At 34.8% G+C, this 22,113-nt stretch overlaps 1 protein-coding gene across 2 annotated transcripts in view; it reads right to left on the bottom strand.

Annotated features, from left to right (window-relative positions):
• Positions 1-22,113, bottom strand: part of MMS22L (MMS22 like, DNA repair protein) — a 129,320-nt gene that overhangs the window by 87,895 nt on the left and 19,312 nt on the right. For both annotated transcript variants that reach the window (XR_004284838.1, XM_032338996.1), the window contains exons 10-12: positions 18,509-18,685; positions 11,213-11,275; positions 241-360 (exon numbers count right to left, since the gene is read on the bottom strand). Coding sequence is in view for 1 of the 2 variants with exons in the window: in XM_032338996.1 (XP_032194887.1) it covers positions 241-360; positions 11,213-11,275; positions 18,509-18,685 (360 nt within the window). In the remaining variant the exon portion in view is untranslated. The remainder of the gene's footprint in view (positions 1-240; positions 361-11,212; positions 11,276-18,508; positions 18,686-22,113) is intronic.

Genomic DNA, 22,113 nt, shown 5'->3' with positions numbered 1-22,113 from the left:
GTGTTGCAAGCAATCAGTAATTGTTAGACAATGTTAATAAATGAGAATTTTAAAAATATCTTTCTAGTACAATTTTGGCTACTTTGCTTACTCTCTCTCTCAAGAGAAAAGGACACAAATGCCCATTCCCTTATGTCAATGCTCTACAAATAACTATTCTTAATTAAACCATAAAAACATTCCTCACATATATACGAATTCTTCAAATTCCCGGAAAAAATTCATACTCTATTGACTTACCAAGTTCTTACTAAAATATTCCCATAGAATGGTGACGATTGCAATGTTTGGCTCCCAGAAGTCACAAAGCGTCAAACAACAGTGAAGATGCATTCGTAATTGTTCTTCTAGTATACTGTCCTAAAAAATAAACTGAAATTGTGGGAAAGTAAATGGGCTCTCGCAACATGAGTATTATTACTTGATACTGCACTGGATAACCTGCTTTTAAAGAGTATGAACATATATCACCAAATTATACCCACTCTCATTTTCAGACCAAAAGGTCTAATCAGGATAAGGTATATTTCTAAAAATTTCCTTTAGAGACGACTCACATACTCAGATAACAGGAACTACATAACTCAACGTGACTTTTAACACAATTATTTAAAGGTTACAATAGTTGTGGGGTGTCTGGCTGGCTTAGTCAGAAAAGCATGCAACTCTTGATCTCAGGGTCATAAGCTCAAGCCCCACCTCAGGTGTAGAGATTACTAAAACTAACAAAAACAACAACAACAAACAAACAAACAAAAAAACAAAAAAAATTACATAGTTGTTTCATAACTGAATGGTAGGAAACCCAGTGTGAAAATGGGAGAATGTGAAAGGGAATGTGAAAGAAACCAAACTAGAATGAAGTAGTAAAAATGAACTAATAATTAAGATGTACACAAATCCAGAGGACTTGGGTCATCCTTAAGTATTAGGTCAAATTCTCTTTAGGAATAGGAGTTGTTCTTTTAAAAACCAACAGACTAGCAGAGTACAAGCATTTTAACCCCTTAGGAAATGACAACAGGAATGAGAAGTGAAAAAAAAATGTAGTCAGTAATCAAACTACTATGATGAAACAATCATGCATGTTTGTTAAAAAGCTGCACCACTGAACCACTCAACAATTATTTAAAGCTTACTATGTAAACCAGGCACTATTCTAAGGTATTACGCAGAGAGCAATGGATATGTCAGACACGGTACAAGCACTAACAGAAATTACTACTTTGGAGGAGATTGGGAAAAGAGGACACTGAAACAAACAAGATAAATGTAAACAGTTGTAACTGCTGTGCAAAGCAAAACAAAAAAGGGTGATGTGGCAAAGTAAGTGGTAGAGGATATAGATTATTAGTATATCAGAAGCTATGAATGAAAACCTTTTTGAGGGTTGGCATTTGGGCTAAATGACTGAATGAAAAAGAGTCAAACATTAAAAGCTTGGGGGGAAAAAAAAACCAAAACCACACACACACACGGCAGAGAAGACACATAGAAATTAGTAGTAAGTTTGGTATTACAGGATTAAGTCAGATATTGACGGACCATGTTTCCTTTGAGGCTTTGGAAGTCTTGATAGGAAGTATGGATTTTATTTTACATATGCTGGGAAGCCAGTAGAAGACTGTAAGCACAGGCGTAATGGGATTGTTTTAAAAATACTGCTCGTGATCATTCATGGAGAATGAATATATGTTAAGAATAGAAGCAGGAAGACCAAGTAGAAAATAAATAGTGACAATTGCAATATAACAAAAAAGCAGATTTCGAGTTCAAATACATACAAAGCAGAAATGCTGGGAGATGTGAAGGTGTGTGGTATATAGTAAGCTTTAAATAGCTGTTGAATGACCCGGGTTCTCGGTGATGCGTCACATTTTTAACAAACATGCATGGTTACTCCATCATAGATAACTAAACTGCCTACTCTTTTTCTACTTCTACTTCCATCTCCTCATGCCACCTCAAAGTTTAGAAGACAGTTATTTGAAACTGTTAAGATAAGTACACAACTTTAAAGATATATTGAGAAACAGAGGCAATGGGTTTGTTTTTGATGAGACATATGAAGGTACAAAGGTAAGAGAGCAATTAACAATTTAGGAGAATTCCCAGGTTTTGGCTTAAGGAAATGAGTTGATGGTACCATCTTTTAAGATGGCAAAGACTAGGGGATGAACAGATGGGAGAGTGCAAAAGGCCAAGCAAGTGGAGATATTATGTAGATAATGTGATCTATAGGCCTAGAGCCCAAGGGAAAAACCAGCTGTTTTAGTGATTCAGATGTTACTTTCATACTGATGGTTTTTAGAGCTATGAGGCTAGATGAGATCAACCAAGGAAAGCATATACATGCAAATGAGAAAAGGATCCAGAACTGTGAGCCCTTTGCTATTCCAACATTTAGATATTAACAGGAGAGGAATTAAATATAAATTATGAGGTAAGAAGAGAAACAGACATCATGGATACCAAAATAAATATTTTGGAAAAGGAAAGTAGTCAACAGGGTTGAATGCTCTGAGAGATTAAAATGAGAAGAAGGAAGAGTTTTTGGATTTGACAATAAAGAAGTTACTAATGGCCTTGACAAGAGTAGTTTCTGGAATGGCACAAACAGAAGTTTAAGGTATAGGCTGAGGGTATAATAGGAGGTGAGGAAACAGAGATATTTAAGTTAAGAAATAAACAGTCCTTGAATAGTTAAGAGACAAGATCCAGTACAGTGGGAAAGGAACTAGCTTTTGATAGAAACAGTAACACTTCCAATATGACAGAAGAACAAATTGAGGGGTCAAGTAAAAGCAGACACATGTTGGGAGATCTGAAGGTACAAAAAGGTACTCTCAAATGACTGGTTCTATTTACTCAGCAATTTAAGACGTAAGATGCTTGGCTCAGTTAACTGTGAGTCAAAAGGCAAAGACTCTAGGGGTGCCTGGGTGGCTCAGTGGGTTACAGCTTCTGCCTTCAGCTCAGGTCATGATCCCAGGGTCCTGGGATCGAGCCCCATATCCAGCTCTCTGCTCAGCCGGGAGCCTGCTTCCTCCTCTCTCTCTCTGCCTGCCTCTTTGCCTACTTGTGATCTCTATCTGTCAAATAAATAAATAAAATCTTAAAAAAAAAAAAAAAAAAGCAAAGACTCTATAACTGACTGCCATTTGAGATCTAGGATCAAGAATTCAGAGTCAGAGGAGTCCATAAGAATGATCATTTGACATTCTCCAGCAATATTCAGTTAGGGGGTGAGGTTGGCAGGGGTGTAGGAAAGGACTAGGTTCTTCCAAGTTTAAAACAGGTGAGGGCTATGGAATTAAAGGCTTTTGTGATGGAATGACTATTAATAAGGGGGTGTATATCTAAATTGTTTAAGGAGGGAAGTTTGAACGTGGAAAAAGAAAATGTTAAAAATCAACAGTGACAGGCAAAATGCAAATTAAAAGAAAAATGAAAAAATATAAAGCATAACTATGGAAACTGGGTGAGGTAAGTGACAAAAAATCTGAGTAGATGTGAGGATATTAAGAATCTTAGAAGACAGGGTGATACAATACTGTTGGGGTCATTAATAAAAGTAATTATTTGAAAGAGAGGAAACTGAACATGAACAGATTCTTTTTGATAAGGCATTAACTCTTCTAATTATTTCCCCCGCTCAACTCTTTTAATTAATTATTAATCCTTCAGAATATACTCAGGCTTTAAGTCTTCAAGGAAAACTTATTGACTTCCCCACAAACAGTGACCTTCCTTTATGCTCCACAGCATCCTACGCACACCTATGTCACTGCACTTACCTTGTTAAATTTAATGTTTATCTGCTTTCAAGTGTCTATAAGCTCTCTGAGAATTAGGATAACTTCCCCAGGGTCTAGCACAGTGCTTGGTTTGCCACAGTCCAGTATCCATAAATATTTCATGAATTAAACTGAGATCTAGGTTCTAGTGCCTCTTTTTGCCGAGTAGTTTTACAGCTTAGGGAAAGATACTTAGCTTCTCTAATATAGACAAGTACTCATTTAACCAAAGAGGAGAAGTGTCTGTCCATCAGTAACATTCTTTGATTTTATTATTAAAATACTAAACAAGGCCCAGGCTCACTCCTGTGGCACACTACTCATATAAATTAAAGCATACCAATTTTATTATACTTCAAGGTTAAAAAGTAGGTTATATTTTTAAAGTGGGTTCATTTTGAAGAATTTGTTTTGTTTTATTGGGTATCTGATACTCATTTTACATATAAAATCTACAAAAAGATATTTAAATCATAAAATATACAAAGTTTGGGAAAAACAATTGTCAGGCATTATGTGACATTTTACATACATTAGTTATATGTCTCATACCATCTCAGTTTCATTACCTTTATCACAGAAAAGAAGGTTGGAGTTCGGAAGTTACAAATAGCTTATCCATGTCCACTTGGGAAGGAGCAAGGATTTATGATTCCAAAGCCTATTTTACATAACATTCTCTGTCCCTTTCCAAAAATAGGAGGGAGAAGAAATGAACATTTAATGTGCACCAGATCTGATGAAGACTGTTTTTAGTGACTGCCAAGATCTGAAGCAAAATTTGTGAGGCCAGAGCCCATGTTCTTTCCACTGTGCCCAATCAGGAAGAAATTAAATATCATATCTCAGGGAATTTTTATTTATTTAAAGGACAGGAGATAAATTTTCCTTCCTTTTCCTGCTAGTGGCTACAGATTACAATGAAAAGCAATGACTTATTATTCTGTTCCATTGATCTATGTGTCTGTTTTTGTGCCAGTACCATGCTGTCTTGATGATGACAGCTTTGTAATAGAGCTTGAAATCCGGAATTGTGATGCCACCAACTTTGGCTTTCTTTTTCAATATTCCTTTGGCTATTCGAGGTTTTTTCTGGTTCCATATAAATTTTAGGATTATTTGTTCCATTTCTTTGAAAAAGATGGATGGTACTTTGATAGGAAAATGTGGTATATATACACAATGGAGTACTATGCAGCCATCAAAAGAAATGAAATCTTGCCTTTTGTGTCAACGTGGAGGGAACTAGAGGGTATCATGCTTAGCGAAATAAGTCAAGCGGAGAAAGACAACTATCATATGATCTCCCTGATATGAGGAAGTGGTGATGCAACATGGGGGCTTAAGGGGGGAGGAGAAGAATAAATGAAAGAAGATGGGATTGGGAGGGAGACAAACCATAAGTGACTCTTAATCTCACAAAACAAACTGAGGGTTGCTGGGGGGAGGGAGGTTGGGAGAAGGGGGATGGTTATGGACATTGGGGAGGGTATGTGCTTTGGTGAGTGCTGTGAAGTGTGTAAACCTGGTGATTCACAGACCTGTACCCCGGGGGATAAAAATATATGTTTATAAAAAATAAAAAAATTAAAAAAAAAAATGCAATGACTTAGAAAATACTATTTTCTCCACAGTTCTGGCAGGATATGTAGGACTGTAAAGGTAAGTCTGTTTAGCCTTTAATTAATCACAGATAGTATTTATTATAAAATACATTTTCATGTTCTGTATATTCCACTATTACTTTGTTGTGAACCATTTTCCCTTAGTTTGTTCTTTAAAATTTCCTTTCAAAAATGTGTGTCTGTGCACATCAGCTGAATTAAGGAGAGAAAGAATTTGGCCACTTTTAAGTCCAGATACTCAGAGATATAATACAAAATAGTCAGGAATAGAGCAAATAGTCATCTTAGCCCAAATTAATAATAAGATACAGAGCTGAAATACAATGAGGAGGAGTATTGGAAAGTGAGCAAGGGTATTAATTTTTTCCTACCTTACATTTTCTCAACACTCACTGGAGAGAAAACATAAAAAACAAACAAAAATGTAGAAAAACTGAGATGCTTTCCACAAGTATCATCAAAATAGGTAGAAACCAAAATGGATATTAATGAAACACATTGCATCAAAGAAGTTTTAAAATAGAAATAATGAAAATATAGTATTTACTAAGAATCCTACACGGGCACCCGGGTGGCTCAGTCAAGAGTCCAACTCTTCATTTTGGCTCATTTCATAATCTCAGGGTTGTGGGATCAAGCCTGGTGTCTGGCTCCATGCTAGGCATGGAGTCTGCTTAAGATTCTCTCTCTCCTTCTCCATCTACCCCTCTCCATCCTGCCCCCAATTAAAAAAAAAAAAAAAAAATCCTACAAATCCCAGCTCTGCCACTTCTCAATTACCTATACGAACCAGAACAAACTCCTTAATTCCATCAAGGCCCTCATTTCTTAATGTGTAAAATGGAACTTCACAAGATTGTCATAAACATTAAGTGCAAGAATGTATATTAAGTGTTAAGTATTGTGCATGCACAGAGATAGCTGTCACTTTTTTGTCTGCAAGAGAAATGCATTTTTTTACACCAAATATTGACTGTTTTGATGATCATATAATAAATGCAACAGGTTCTCAATGTCATACCTTAAACTGATATACTTCAATTTTGTGTTAAACCAAGAGGTTTGAATGACTACATCTAGATCCGTGCACTCTGATTAGAGATTTTTTAATAAAGTAGAAGGCCTGTGGGCCCCTTTTCCTACACAGCCTTAAACCTGCCTGTCTCAATCCCAGAGGCTATGCTCCTCAGCTTCTGCATTTTTCACAAGACCCTGTGGATTGTGTCTCATCTCAACTCTGCCAGTGTGCATAAACTATTTAATGAAAAACCTACCCCAGAATATTCCATAGTGCCTGCTCCTGATCTCTGTTTTAGTCCTTTTCAATTTTTATTTTTTCTAAGATTTAATTTATTTGAGAGAGAGGAGAGAGAGAGCACAAGTAGGGGGAGGGACAGAGAGAAAGGTAGAGGAGGAAGAAATCTCCCCTTTGAGTGGGGAGCCCGACGTGGGGCTCAATCCCAGGATTGTGAGATCATGACCTGAGCCGAAGGCAGATGCTTAACTGACTGAGCTACCCAGGTGCCCCACTTTATAAAGAATGCCTTCCTATCTTTATTTTGAAAGATCAAATTTAGGCATATTAAATTCAGGTATATTCCATACATGAAATTCCTTTATTGAACTAAAAATGAAAACATTTGCTCTTTTAACATCATTAATCACCTGAGAAATGCAAATCAAAACCACATTGACATATCACTTGACACCTGTCAGAAGAGCCAAAATCAAAAACACAACAAAAAAGCACTGATGAGAATGTGGAGAAAAAGGAACCTTCTTTGCACTGTTGGTGGGAATGCAAACTGGTGCAGCCACTCTGCAGAACACTAAGGAGGCTCCTTAAAAAATTAAAGATAGGATTACCATTGGATCTAGTAACTGTACTATTGGCTATTTACCCAAAGAATACAAAGATACTAAATTGAAAGGATGTATGCACCCCTACGTTTACAGCAGCATTATTTACTAGACCCAAATTATGGAAGCAGTCCATCAATATAGGACTGGATAAAGAATGGTGTGTACACATACACACACACATACACACAATGGGACACTACACAGCCATAAAAAAAGATTGAATCTTGTCATTTGCAAAAACATGGACGGAGCTGGAGAGTACAATCCCAAGCAAAATAAGCCCATTAGAGAGAGACAAATACCTTATCATTTCACTCATATATGAAATTTAAGAAACAAAACAAACAAACAAGGGGGGGGAGACAAAACAAAAAAACAGACTTTTTAATTATAGGGAACAAACAGATGGTTACCAGAGGGGAGGTGGGCAGGGGTAATGGTGGAATAGGTGAAGGGGATCAAGAGTACACTTAGAGTAAGTACTGAGGAATACAAGGAATCGCTGAATCACTCTATTATACACCTGAAACCAATACAACACTATTTTAATTATACTAGAATTTATAATAAATAAATATAATAAATTTATATTTAGCTTATTTTATAAAAATAGCAATTTAAAAATTGGAGGTTCATTTCTTTATGCATAACAAATACCTAGAAAAAATCATCAGAAGAATAAAATTTATTTGCAAGTTCAATAATGACGGTTAGGCTGCCTGAGTGGACTTAATTTTAGGATAGGATAAAGTAAGCTGAACTTCAGTATTCTAGTAAGATCCTTCCGTCCAAAAAACACAATGATTTTGAATTAGTAATTAGAAAATTACTGTTTCAGGGATGCCTGGGTGACTCAGTCATCTCAAGTCAGGAGTGACTTGCTTTTAGCTCAGGTCATTACCTCAGGGTAGTGAGACTGCCCTGCACTGGGTTACACACTCAGCAGGGAGTCTGCTTGAGAGTCTCTCCCTCTCCTCTGCCCTCTTCGAATAAATAAATAAATAAATAAAAACTTAAGAACAAAGATTTCAGTCCCACATCATTCAAATCGAATCACATTCTAAGTTGTTTTTAGCCTTGGACTCTTCAGGCCCCTTGGCAAACGAAAATAATTTTTAAAGAGTATTACACTTGTTTAGGATTTCTTTTTATACTCACCCCATAGTCTCTAGTAGAAAATTATTTCTGTGATGTCAGAAAATGAGGCTTTTAAAAGCAGGGAGTATAAAACCAAAAATCTCCCTTTTCATTTGAAAACAGTAATACTGTTAAAGGTAGAACAGATGTTTACTGTCAACTTACACGAATATTAGATAATACTGCCTCTAAAAAACTGATTTTAGGTAAAAACTATTCAATCATACCTATAGAAGTAAAATCAAACAATGTATGTTTTCTTTACTAACAAAGTACAATGTGTGTTTCTAGAAAATCCTTTGTGGCTAAAAAAAGATTTGGAACATTATTTGCTTAATTAAAACTACAGTGGCATGCCTACCAATTATATTTGACAACTGCTCTATATAAGGAATTTATGTTTTTTAAGTATTGCAAATGGACTCTTTCACTGTTGGAGATAAAGTCAAAGCACATAAGCATGGTCAGATTTTAATTTACCTCAATGGGGGAAAACAGATATAATCAAACTGATGGCTCTATTCAAACATATTATTTATTCTTTATGACCACCTACTGTACCCACAAAATTGTTTTCAAGAACTCCAGCAAGTAGTACTATACTACTTATAAAATCTAATTTGATACAATCAAGGCATGACAAAATTGAAAGATCACTAGAGAAAATGGACTACTTCTTTCTAAATATTATAATGACTTCTCTCACATGAAAAATGATTTGGCTTTATGCTACATCTAAATTCCCATAAAAAGTTTCTTGGATTAGCTATACTATCTCTACTTATAAAATGACTGGCTTCTCATAGTTTGCTCAGGACTTTTCTGGTTTTAGCACTGAAAGTCCCACAAGCCAGGAAAATTCTGATGGTCATGCTACCTACTTCCTTTTTTTTAAAAAACTGATTTTATTTATTTACTTGATAGAGACAGTGAGAGAGGGAACACAAGCAGAGGCAGTGAGAGAGGGAGACGCAGGCTTCCCTCCAAACAGAGAACCCGATGTGGGGCTCTATTCCAGGATCCTGGGACTGTGTGCAGAGCTGAAGGCAGAGGCTTAACGACTGAGCCGCCTGGGTGCCCCATACTGCCTGCTTTCAAGAATTACTTATTTATCAAGTTTAGCTAACACCATTAAAATACTAGTTATATTGTAAAAATATATTATGGAGTGTCAGAACAACTTTTATCACATTATGAGTAAGACATTCCAAAAATTTTTTTTCAAGTAAATTGAGTTTCCCTCATTTAACATCAAAATTAGAGTGAGTCATAAATTCAAAGGAATTAAGAATTAATTTTCAAGCAACTCACAGGGTTTAAGGAGGGTTTTCAATCTCTTGGCCAAAAACTAAACTTTTCTACAGAAGAGATGGTGACAAATTCTTTCTCCTGTTTGTCCCAGACAAGCCCAAGATAAGTGTATGGGTATTTACCCATATGAACCTTTAGAGCTGTCTAAGAAATATTCTGTAATTTAAAACTTACTTAAAACCATAAATTCATAAACTACTAAAGCTTAAAGGAACTATAACTAAGAGGTTTTTAAGCTATGTTATGTTAAGGCATTAAGATTGGATTAACAATTAATATAAAGAACAATAAACACTTTTTAGTGATTCCTTACATTCTTGAAGAAAAAAAATACATGTAAGAGATTTTCTGAATTACTAAATCAATATGTTCTCAAAAAGAATAAAGAAGAAAGCCAATTAAAATGACATAAAAAAATAAAAAAAATTTACACGGTTGAGATAATAGTTCTTTTGTTTCTCATACAACTTACCTGTGCACAAATCTTTGGAATTCTAACCTAGAATATTTACTCAATTAGAAGATTCATATCATAAACTAAATGTACTTATTATATGCTTGATCTAAAAAATTTAGTTAATATACATAACGGAAAAGAAAATTTCATGCTATTTCAATGATTTTTAAAGATATGGCTACAAAATAAATGAGAGTATGTGTGTTTGTACGTATAAATGGGTACATATGTATGTACTTTTGATATATGTATTAATCTTATACTATCACATTTCTTGTTTGTTGTTTATTCCTCTACTAGTTTTTAACAATCTTTATTTCCTAACAGAAAAGTAATCTACTTCCCAAATTTAAAAAACTCCTTATTAAAATTTCCCCTTAAATTCTTACATAAGTAACTTATATTACAAAACTTCACAGAACTACAATACAGTATGTTTAAAGATGTAGTGAATAGCATATTTAAAATTATTTTAAAAGGAGGTCAAATCTGACCTCTGGGCCATGAAGCACTACATTAACAGCTCTGCAGAAAGAGAAATGATAACGTATGAAATGAGGGCTCAGAAACTAGGACCTTATCAGTTAGAGTATGATTCGAGCCTGTAAGACAAATTGCTCAGCAAGGCAAGTCACCTTCCTGCTGTGATGAGGATATAGCTGAATTTCCAATGCCACTATCTCCCTCATCATGTCTCCTAGACTTGATACCATACAGTCAAGGAATGGCTTATAGTTTTGAAACATCTACTACTTATTCTGAATATATTTTGTCAAAGTCATCAACAAGGATAATTTTATATGTCCTTCAACTGGCAACTCTGCTTAAAATAAAAATCTTCAAAGGATAGTCACTCATAGGAATGATCTTATGTTGACCCTACATTAACAAAGAATGAGGATTCTCCCTCAGGTTTTTAATAAATAGACAAAGTTTAAAGAGTTTGCTTAGTTCTTATAAATAAAATCTGGAACATTAAAAATTTAGCAAAACTCAAAAATTGTGTCACTTTAAAAGCATACCTGAACATTGATGGACTTTTTAAGCAGTTCTTCTACAAAATTCCAATTTGATTCCATTTGTCTCTAGAAAGAGAGAATATTGCACCAAAATTATTGCTCTTAATTATGCATTCAAATTATAGTACAGCAAGCTAGTTGCGAAGTACAAACATCTTTATCATCAGACATCATTCATTACAATTTCTTGAATGTCTAGAATTACTTGGACAAAGAATTATGTGACAGACTTGGTAGAAAATGTTTTAACTATTCCAATCCAATATAAACCTTATCAGGAGTTGTTTCATTAAACAATAGGATTTCTATAAAATTATAAACGTTTTAACAAATATTTAATTTTTGTTATCATACATAATCTATCAGAAAAAAAAAACACAACACAAAAAACTTCATGTAGTTTGTGGAGTTTTTTTAATCCCTTGAGTGTTTTTCCTTATTCTGTACTCACCAGAGATTTTTTCATTTTATGCATAATAATGTCAAGAGAATCTACCCTGGTAAAGAAGTAACTAAAAATTTTATATAGAAAATTTAAAAATATATATACACAGTGCTACTTCATTTAATCAATGGTCACTTATCTGGCAACTCCAACTATCTGGAAGACTCCGAACAATAAGGAAGAACACTGAAAAGGACTTTCACGAAGCCAAAATACTTCACAAAAGCTAGGCACTGAAAACGACTTCATCTTCCCACAGGAAAGCCTGGAGGACCTTCTCATAGGACACATGGTTCACTTGATACCAGTTCTTAAAGCTTTGGATATACAGACTGGTAAAAACCAGAAGGAAAGAAAGTACCACTGAGAAGCAAGGAACAACCTATTTCTGACAAAGAGTAAAAAAGGCAAAGCCAAAGGCCTTAAAGAAGCAAAGAGTCTCAGCGTATCCTACCAATCTGACTGTTGTTCAGAAGGATGAATCCAAATGACTAATAAAGGGTAAAATCATGTTCAATATTCTTGATTTTAAATGGCTGGATAATGTTCATATAAGATGCTATCTACATAAAATCACTAAATAAACATTTCCTTGATAAAGGTACTCAGTGACTATAGTAGTCACCCTCTAAAAATGGCCCCAAATGACCCCTGTCTCCTGGTATTCACACATTTATTTAACTCTTCATCCACACCCCACTCAACACCATACCAAAGTTGGTCTGTCACTAACAGAATATCAACACTAACAGGAGTGATAGTACGTCACTTCCAAAGTTAGGTTAGAAGGCACTGAAGCTTCCATCTTAATGAAAACCTCCCTCTTGTTAACTCCATCAGGGAAAAACCATAGTGTGAACAGGCTTGTAGAGGCCTATGTGATTGGTAACCAACGTCTCCTGACAACTGGAAGTGAATGAGAAAGACTGGAAGTGAATCCTCCAGCTCTTTAGAGACTAAAGCACCATAGCTTACCACAACCTCATGAGGGATCCTGGGTGAGAACCATCCAGCTAAGCTCCTACTGTATACCTGACACTCAGGAACTGTATGAGGTAATAAACGTTTACTGTTTTAAGCTGCTAAATTTTGTCACACAGTAATAGATAATTCATGCAACGACTTGGTTATTTTTAGCAAAAGAATTACTGACTTTTTATTTTTATTTTTTAAAAGATTTTATTCATTTATTTGAGAGAGAGACAGAGAGAGGGCATGAGAGGGGAGAAGGTCAGAGGGAAAAGCAGACTCCCCGTGGAGCTGGAGCCCTGACGTGGGACTCGATCCCGGAAATCTGGGATCATGAACTGAGCCGAAGGCAGTGGCTTAATCAACTGAGCCACCCAGGTGCCCAAATTAATGACTTTTAAAAATACATTTATGTAAGTAAAGTGAGTGCAAAACATTTATGAAAGAATGCGTAGAAACGAATTTGGCTTTGCCCAAAGAGAGTCTGCCCTTTACTGAAACCAAGGATTCAGGTAAGTAATTTTTAGGCCCCTGGAATGTTATACCTCATAGGAGTATCTTTGTTTGCCCGGGGGGCCTAGAGTCCTACCAGAGAGTCTAATGATGTAGTTGAGGGTGGAGGCTGGTCATGACCCAAAACCAATAATGTGACTTACGCTAAGGGCTGTGGAGATCTGGACAGTTGGTTTGAAGACTGAGACAACCATGTGGTTAATCAATCCATCATGCCTATGTAAAGGAGCTCCAGTAAACACTGAACACTGCAGTTTAGGCAAGCTTTCCTGGTTGGAAACACTCCCTTCATACTGTCACACACTGATGCCGGAGACTAATAAATCTTAACTATGTAGGGAGAAAACAAAAGGTACTTTGGGTACTTCTCCTGGACTCTGCCCTATATACCCATTCTTAGCTTATCTTAAATTTTATCCTTTCCCTATAATAAACAATAACCCTGAATTTAATAGTTCTCAGTGAGTTCTATAAGTCTAAGTAAAATACAGTTTTGGGAATTCTTGGGCTTGCAACTGGTGTCAGACATAAGAGCAGCCTTGAGATTGTGCCCTAAAACTTGGTAACTGGCCCTAAAACTCTTCCAAAAGAAGATCATTTTACGGCACTTGGTGGTTCAGTCAGTTGAGTATCCAACTCTTGATTTTGGCTCAAGTCATTTCAGGGTTGTGGGATCCAGCCCTCTAACGGACTCTGTGCTTGGCAGAAGTCGGCTTGAGATTCTCTCCTGATGCCCCTCCCCCCACTTCCACAGGCCCACACATTCTCACATGGTTTCTCTCTTTCTCTAAGATAAATAAATAAATCTTTAAAAAAAAGAGAGAAACCATTTTGTTCCATAATATTCAATGTATACTGTGTTAACGTCTTTACATTACTAATTCCTCAAATAAAATTTTTCCATTTCACAGAGAACATAATTAAGTCTCAGAGAGGTCATATGTATATAAGTCAGAGCAAGGATTTTGCTCCAAAGCCAGTATTCCTTCCATTTTCTAACAAGCCATCCCTCAGCTTTCAGTAATTCACTTTTATATCTCTCTTTACTGAGAAAACATCACCACTAGTCCCAAATAAGCAGGAATATGACAAGACTGGTATATTTAGCTTTATAATTTGATAGTGTTAATGAGTATATTTTAATTTTTGTTCTATCAAGGCATTTTGAATTACATGAATCATAGAAAAGTAACATAATTCTTGTCCAAGGACTTTCAACTCGGTAGATCAATATTGTGGCTATAATCTAAAACAAAAATAAACCGTAATTCAGATTACAGAATGGCACTTATATCACACCCAGATCAAGTCTGAGTAAGAGACTATGTATCAAAGGATATTTTTATTTCCACAGCAAAATTGAACTTTGGGCATCTACATGTTTTTTTTCTACATACTAAGTTATACATAATTCCTCCAATAGAAACGAAATAGGTAGTTATCAATTTTGGGCGATGTTTTTATATTTCTTATCCCACCATCAAAGCTGAAATACCTCCTTAAGCCTCAGGATAGTGGTGTCTCCATCACAAATATAAAATAGATCCCTCGTACTCCACTTCCAGCAGACTAGGTAACCTAGTACAACTTTCACTTTAAGGTTATATTTCAGACCTTTTATCTAGCCACCATTTCAGATGTTTCAAAGATGAGCATCAGCTGGCCTGACTGATTGCACTATGTTCTAAGCAAGGAAACTACTGTTAAACTGATCCCTGCAATGCCTAAAAATATTTTTTCTCTTTAAAGTATATTTGCTTTTAAAGTAGATGACAGGGATTGTGAGAGGATAACACACTCTTACCTAGGTTGAAAGAAAAGCATTAAATAGAAATACATGAAAATCTGAAGCCTTGAGCATGAGAAATGAGATACCAAATTTTCCTTATAAGCCTATATCTAGCAATCGGCAGGTTTTATGAATTAAATATACATAGAGCCAAAGTTCAATTCACACAGAACTTTTAAAATAAAATAAAAAATTAAGTATATCTGAAACCTATTTAAAATGTAAAGATTTCATGCTAACTTTCAGAGCAAAGCAGTTCACATTTAAAAACTGAAACATCTCTATGGTTATCACAACACTAGAGATATTCTCTACTGCAGAAGGTAGGCCTAACCATTTTCACTTCTTATCATCCTCTCACACCAGATTACTTATTAGTGAAATAAAGCATGCTTAATGCATGGCCATTTCCTTTCTTTCTTTTTTTTTTTTTTTTTTAAATTTTTAAAAGATTATTTATTTATTTATTTGATAGAGAGAGAGAGAGATCGCACATGTGCATGCACAAGCAGGGGCAGCAGCAGGCATGGGGGAAGCAGACTCCCAGCTGAGCAAGGAGCCCAACATGGGGTTGGATCCCAGGACCCTGGGATCAAGACCTGAGCCGAAGGCAGCCACTTAAGGGACTGTGCCTCCCACACACCCCTGCATGGCCATTTTCTATATGGCAGCTGGCTATAATACTATTATTATAAGAAGAAAACTGAATTCAGATAATTTTCAAAATTCTGATCTAAATATATCCCAGACCCAAATTAACATCCTATATAATCTCTCTGAAAGGATAAGTCAATATGCCTTTCTGTTCATAAATGAGAAGGATTATATGACTTAAGAACCAAACTGACACACTTTTGAGAGTAAAAGGGAAAACTAACTAGATACGATGAGGGAATCACAGGCAAAACAGGGACTGCCCATGGCAAACTGGTACACATCGTTACTGTACCAACAGTCTATTCATAAAAGGTGGTCCTTAGGAGAACCTTAATATCAAGTTTATCTAAGTGATAAAAACAGGCTGACATTTAAGTACCGTGTCCCTCAGTTTTGTTACTCATGAAATGGACATATTACCCCCTCATCAGCTTCATAATACTTCACTGAGAAAAAAACTGACTGTGAGATATTAAACACTTTGCAAACACAATATGCTGAAGATATCACCTCTAAGGAAAACTAGTATCAATAGAGAGATTGCATTTTTCTTTAAAAGCAATTAAAGAGTCCAGAAACACTTGAAACTCTGAGGACTCATGAATACAGACAGGCAATGTCTATTTTATATATACACATATAAATATATATTATACATCCTTATTATTTTTATATGAAAGGTTCTTTTTTGAAGATCATAGCTTTTTCCTCTTAAAACCTCCTACATAAAGAAATAAGACTTTTAAAAATATACGTATCTTAGCAAAAGAAAACCATACAGAAACTGTTGACATTAAAAGACAGAGGTTAAGCTATTTTAAATACAGACAATTCAATTACTATCTTGATTCAGAGCTAATAAAAGCACTAATTTCCTATGGAGTTCTCTGTATGAAATAAAAAGTGATTTCAGCAATGCAACTGTGGGTGGTTGTACCAGTACAATTCAACATTACAATAGTAATAGTAATGATATATATTAATGTAGCTAGATTTTGTACCATACTGGGAGTACATGGAGGTCAATATCAACTACTATTGAAATACACCACTCATTCGCATAAGTGTTAATGGCAATTCCAGCAAGCATTAATAATCTGAAAGCTTGTTCCTTGAAGCAAGAGGCAGTACAATCTGTTTCATGTATACCCTATCATTGGCACCTAATATTATGATAGCCACTCAATGGGAACTTAGAAGTGCTTAACTAATCACCATATTTATTTACACTGATTAAAATCAGAAATATGTACTTGGGGGAATTAAAATGGGAAGCGAAATAAAATGCTTGTGTAAAGACATTAAAATTATATGTAAATTTTTGAGTTCTTTTAATGTTGTTCTAGTATCCTAATAATTAAAAGAAGTGAAACTATTAATTTCACAAAAATACTCAATAAAAGGGTTACTATTATAATAATGGCAAACTGTTAAGATTTATTGAGTATTTACTATGTATCAACATTGTAAGGACTAATGTACAGAAACAAAGGACATACAATCCTTTTTTCTGGGAAGTTCATTCTATTGATCTCTCTCAGTAAATTGGTAGAATGCTTAAATGCATTAATACTGAGCTGTGGGTGAGCTTCTCAGAGCACTTTCTGACTTATTAGTTTACTTTATATCTTGGGATCTCCTGAAAAGCTTTATTATTATCAGGGAGATTATTCAGAGGACCTTTTGAGGACCTTTCCATTTCTATGATACTAATATCAATGTTAAATGATCTTCAGATCCATGCAAGATTTCTGAGCTGACTCTGTCCAGTATTTCAAAGACAAGAAAATTTGTCAAGGAACAGGTTTCATAAGCAATGATCCCTATATCTGGTTAGAGGTTGAGAACCAAGAAACTTTTTAAAAATATGAATTTCCAAGCTCCAAACCAGACTACTAAATCAGGATCTCCAGAGTCGAAATCGGGAAATCTGAATTTTAAAAAAAAGTCATGGGTAGGCCTGATGATCAAAAAAAGACCAATATTGAAAATACAGACAGGCTGGCTTCAAGATTCTAGACATTTATTTTATGGAACTGATGGGCTGATAGAATACTATGCTATTCACTTCTGAACATGGAAGAAATTACACACAAATAGGACTTCAAATAAATATGTCTACTAGCTAGTTTTAGTTTTAGGGGTTTTTAAATAACTGTGTAAAAGTGTTTCTAAATAGAAATTAATATAATAATTAAAATCTATTTGAAGTAAACCTCATGGTTAATAGATTATCTTTATAAAAAGCTTCCTTAAAGTATTATTCTGAGGAGAGGGCACCTGGGTGGCTCAGTGGGTTAAAGCCTCTGCTTTCGGCTCAGGTACTGATCTCAGGGTCCTGGGATCCAGCCCCACATCCAGCTCTCTGCTCAGCAGGGAGCCTGCTTCCCTTCCTCTCTCTCTGCCGGCCTCTCTGCCTACTTATGATCTCTCTCTGTCAAATAAATAAATAAAATCTTTAAAAAAAGAAAAAAGTATTATTCTGAGGAAATAATTTTACGAAATTATTCACAGAAATTACTACTTCATTACTGTAGATATATGCTTTCTTGTCAGCAATCTTACAGATGTTAGAACCAGAAGACATTTTCTGAACAACTCAATCCCATGAGTTCTGGATAGGGGAACAGAAGCCCAGAAAGGCTGAAGTAATTTACTTAAGGTCACATAACTACTTAGTAGCAGAGCCAGGATTAGATCCCAAGTTTTCTATAAGGTGTTTTCCATTTAACAATAAAAACAAAGATTATCATTTTTCTAGATGTTAACAGGAAGGTCTACAACTTTAGATTCAGAAGCTGAATTTATCTCTGTAGGATTGTGATCTAATTTTTGTTGTTTATGTGCTCACTTATTTCTAATTTGTCTACAAAAAAAAACCATATTAATTAATAATATAAAGCAGTTTTAAAAAATAAAATCTTACCATTTCGTCTGGTGTTCCATGGCGATCGAACTGGTAAAGTGATGCTACATGAGTGATGATCCACCAACTAAAACCTAATGGATCCCTGGGCTGGATTACAGGCACAGAAGATCGTCTTCGGTCACTTGATTTTTCAAGGAGTGTTTTAAGTAGTTTATTCAACCAGTTCCAAAATGACTATAGAAAGAGAAGCAGAATGATTCAGTTAGATAAAGAACATAACCTTTGGTTTGGGCTTTTTCCTCTATTTGCACAATTAAATCTACACACAGAAAGGAAAACAGAACACATTTATAAAACTTAAAGAATAACAAAAACACTAAAGAATTAGAACCTAACTAGTACTTCACTAAGATCCTACATGTTCTACAATCGCATCTGCTGCTGTCCAGGGGTAGTCATTATCCTGACCTTCATAACAAATCATGTCCCCCCCACCCCCCACCAACCCATTTTTTCGTTTTTTGTTTTGTTTTGTCACAGAAGTATATAAGCCTAAATCATACACTCCTTGGTTTTCCTCCACTTTTTTTTAATGCATGTTGGTATTCTTAAGTGGCCCAATTCTGTTCTTTCATAACTGGCTTCTTTTTCCTCAATGCTGTGTTTCTGAGAGTCATCCACTTCAATGAGTATGACTTTAGCTCATCAGAGTATTCAAATATAGAACTATATGATAAGCCATTTACCCAATATACTGTTGCTGAACATTTGATGAGTTTTTAGTGTTTTTTCTAGGTATTTGTCCATTTCATAAACATATTCAAGTTATTAGGCATAGAGTTGATGATAGTATCTCAACTTTTTAAAAATATCTGCAGAATATGAAGTCATGTTCCTTTTCAAATTTCTAGTATTGACTGTAATCATTTCAGGAAAAATGAGCCAACTTCAGTAATCTTTTTAAAGAACCAACTTTTGACTGTTATGATCATTTTTCATTGATCTGATCATCTTTGTTATTTTCAATTTCATAAATTTGTGTTAGTTTTATCTACTTCATTTCAATTTCTTTGGGTTTATTATGTAGGGATATTTTCCCCTAACTTTTTGTGTGATGAATTCTTAGCTCAATAATTTTCAACTTTTTTCCCCTCTAATATCTATAATTAAAGTTATAAATTTCCATCTGTTTCTTAAGCTAGAGTCCCAAAGCTTTATCCAGTGTGTTAGTTACCACTTAATTAAAAATATTTTACAATTCTATCTTCTTTCACCTACGGATTAGAGAAGCATCTCAACTTTCTAAGCATATGTGTATCTCTCCTTGTAGTTCAATTTTTGTTTTCCACATTTAATACTTTGTTCTTCGTCACATAAAAATGTTCATTTGCTTTACCTTCCTGATAAGTTGAACCTTTTATCAGTACACAATGACTTAATGCTTTTGTTGGTTTTAAAGTCTAATTTTCTCTAATGATAGTTTAATACATTTCCTTTCTTGTATCTTACCAATTCTGAGCTGTTCTGTATTTTATTTTAGATTACCTCTTGTAAACAGATTATATTCTGTTCTAACACTATATTTTTTAAATGAGCATTTCAGCAGTATACTTGCAGTTAATGACTCAAACATTTAGTTTTAAATCTACCATCTTACTCTGTATTTCTGTTTGTATACCTGTTTTTTCCACAAACAACCCTTTGTTGAGTTCTTTTGGGTTAAATTATTTCTTTTCTCTCCCTCTACTAGCTAATGAGTCTACTTTTTCTTCCTTCAGTAATTACCTTAGAAATAACAGCATACATTCAAATGTCTTGATAATACATATTTTTGCTCTTCTCTTAGACAAAATAAGGACCTTAAAATACTCTAATTCATTTATGCCCTATCCAATTTCTAGGCCAGCATTACTGTATACATTAACTCTCTTTTTGATCCCAGCAGATTATATTACTGACTTATACAAAACATTTACTACTCTCTTTGTGCTTTATTCCTTCATACTTCACACTACCTCTCCCCTTCCCCAATTTAGGCATCATTCTTCTAAAATATATCTTTCAGAATTCAATTCAATTCTGCTTCATTGACAGTAACTTTGTTTCACCTCACTCTTGAAAGGTTTCACTGATGAAGAATTTTAGGTTGACAACCACTTTGTTTTAATACTATCAAGTTATCATTCCCACTGGCGTCCTTTGCTTTTGAGAAATCAGTTTACAGTCTAATTGTCACTCTTTTGAAGGTAACATAATTTTCTGTCTGAATGCTTTCAGCTCTTCTCTTTGTCTTTGATGTTCTGGAGTTTCACTGCGATGTATCCAGGTCTGCTTTTCTTTTTTTTATTTATCCTAAGTAGAATTGATTGGGTTTCTTAATATGATAGCTTTCATTAACATTGAAAAAATTTCTACCATTTTCTCTTCAAATATTTGCTCTGTTCCACTCTTTACTTCCTCTCCTTTGGGACAACAGATAAAAGCATTATCAGATTTCCTCTGTATTCTCACAATGCTGTATTTAGCTACCATGTCTTTTCTATTTCCTTTAATCTGTAACAGTTCTACGGTAATTATCTTTCAGGAACTTGACATTCTTGAAGAGTAACAGGCCATTTACTTAGGTTTAACTGAGGTTTCTTCATAATTAGATACACAGTATACATTTTTGGCAAGAATACCAAAGAAACATTTTTCTTCTTTCATTGCATCATATTGAAGGTACATAATATCAATTTGTCCTATTATTGGTTAACTTTGGTCACATGGTTAAGGTGGTATCTGCCAGATTTTCTACAATGTAAAGTTACTGCTCCCCTTGTAAATGATATCGTGTAGATACATGGAGCTGTGCAAATACTGTTTTTTTTCAGTCGTACTTTTGGCAGCCACTGAGGATTCATGCCTGAAACAATTACTAAGGAGGTTGTCAACTGGTGATTTTCTAATTCCATCATCAACATCTATTGTTTTATTTTTTCTTTTATTTATATCAGTATGGACCCACAAACTCTTATTGTATATATTACAATCCTTTGCTATTGTTTATTTTGTTTCTCAAATTATCTTGGGTTTAGAGTGTGGGAAATCTTCATGTTGGCTCCTTTGTCCTTTTGGTATGTCATCATTCTTTTCTGAGTACCTCCTTAGTTTCTGGTACAGAATGTTCCAGTCTTATTTTTCATTTTCCATGTGTCAGTCTGGAAGACCAGGTCATTTGCCAAAGGAGCTTTGTTTCTTTTCACTGGAGGCTGGTAATTTCAAGACCAAGGCATTGCAGTTTCCTCATTGTTAACTCAGATATCATCGTTTGTAGGCCCACCTAGTGGTTAAGGTAGGAAATGCATGTATGTATACACACATCTCTATCTAGTTTCAATTATTAAAAAACATTATTTCATACCGATATCTCAAATTCTACTCCCACATATCATCCTTTCCCTCTTCCCATATTTATGACTCAATTTTGCAACAGTGACAAAGCTGGATCTTAATTCCCCATCATGTATTTACTAATTTGCTCAGTCCTAGAATATAAATATTTAAATTTGCTAACCCATATATCTACAAACAAGAGTCCAGGATCTGAAGTTTGTTGTAATTCTTTTGTCTTCAGCCTTAGAGCAAATTAGAGCAAAACAGTGCGTTCCAAGTCCTCTAGG

The sequence above is a fragment of the Mustela erminea genome, chromosome 4 (assembly GCF_009829155.1).
Source record: "Mustela erminea isolate mMusErm1 chromosome 4, mMusErm1.Pri, whole genome shotgun sequence".
Lineage (NCBI taxonomy): Eukaryota > Metazoa > Chordata > Mammalia > Carnivora > Mustelidae > Mustela > Mustela erminea.
Note: the sequence above shows the minus strand (reverse complement) of the source record. Positions and strands in the feature narration are given on the sequence as shown.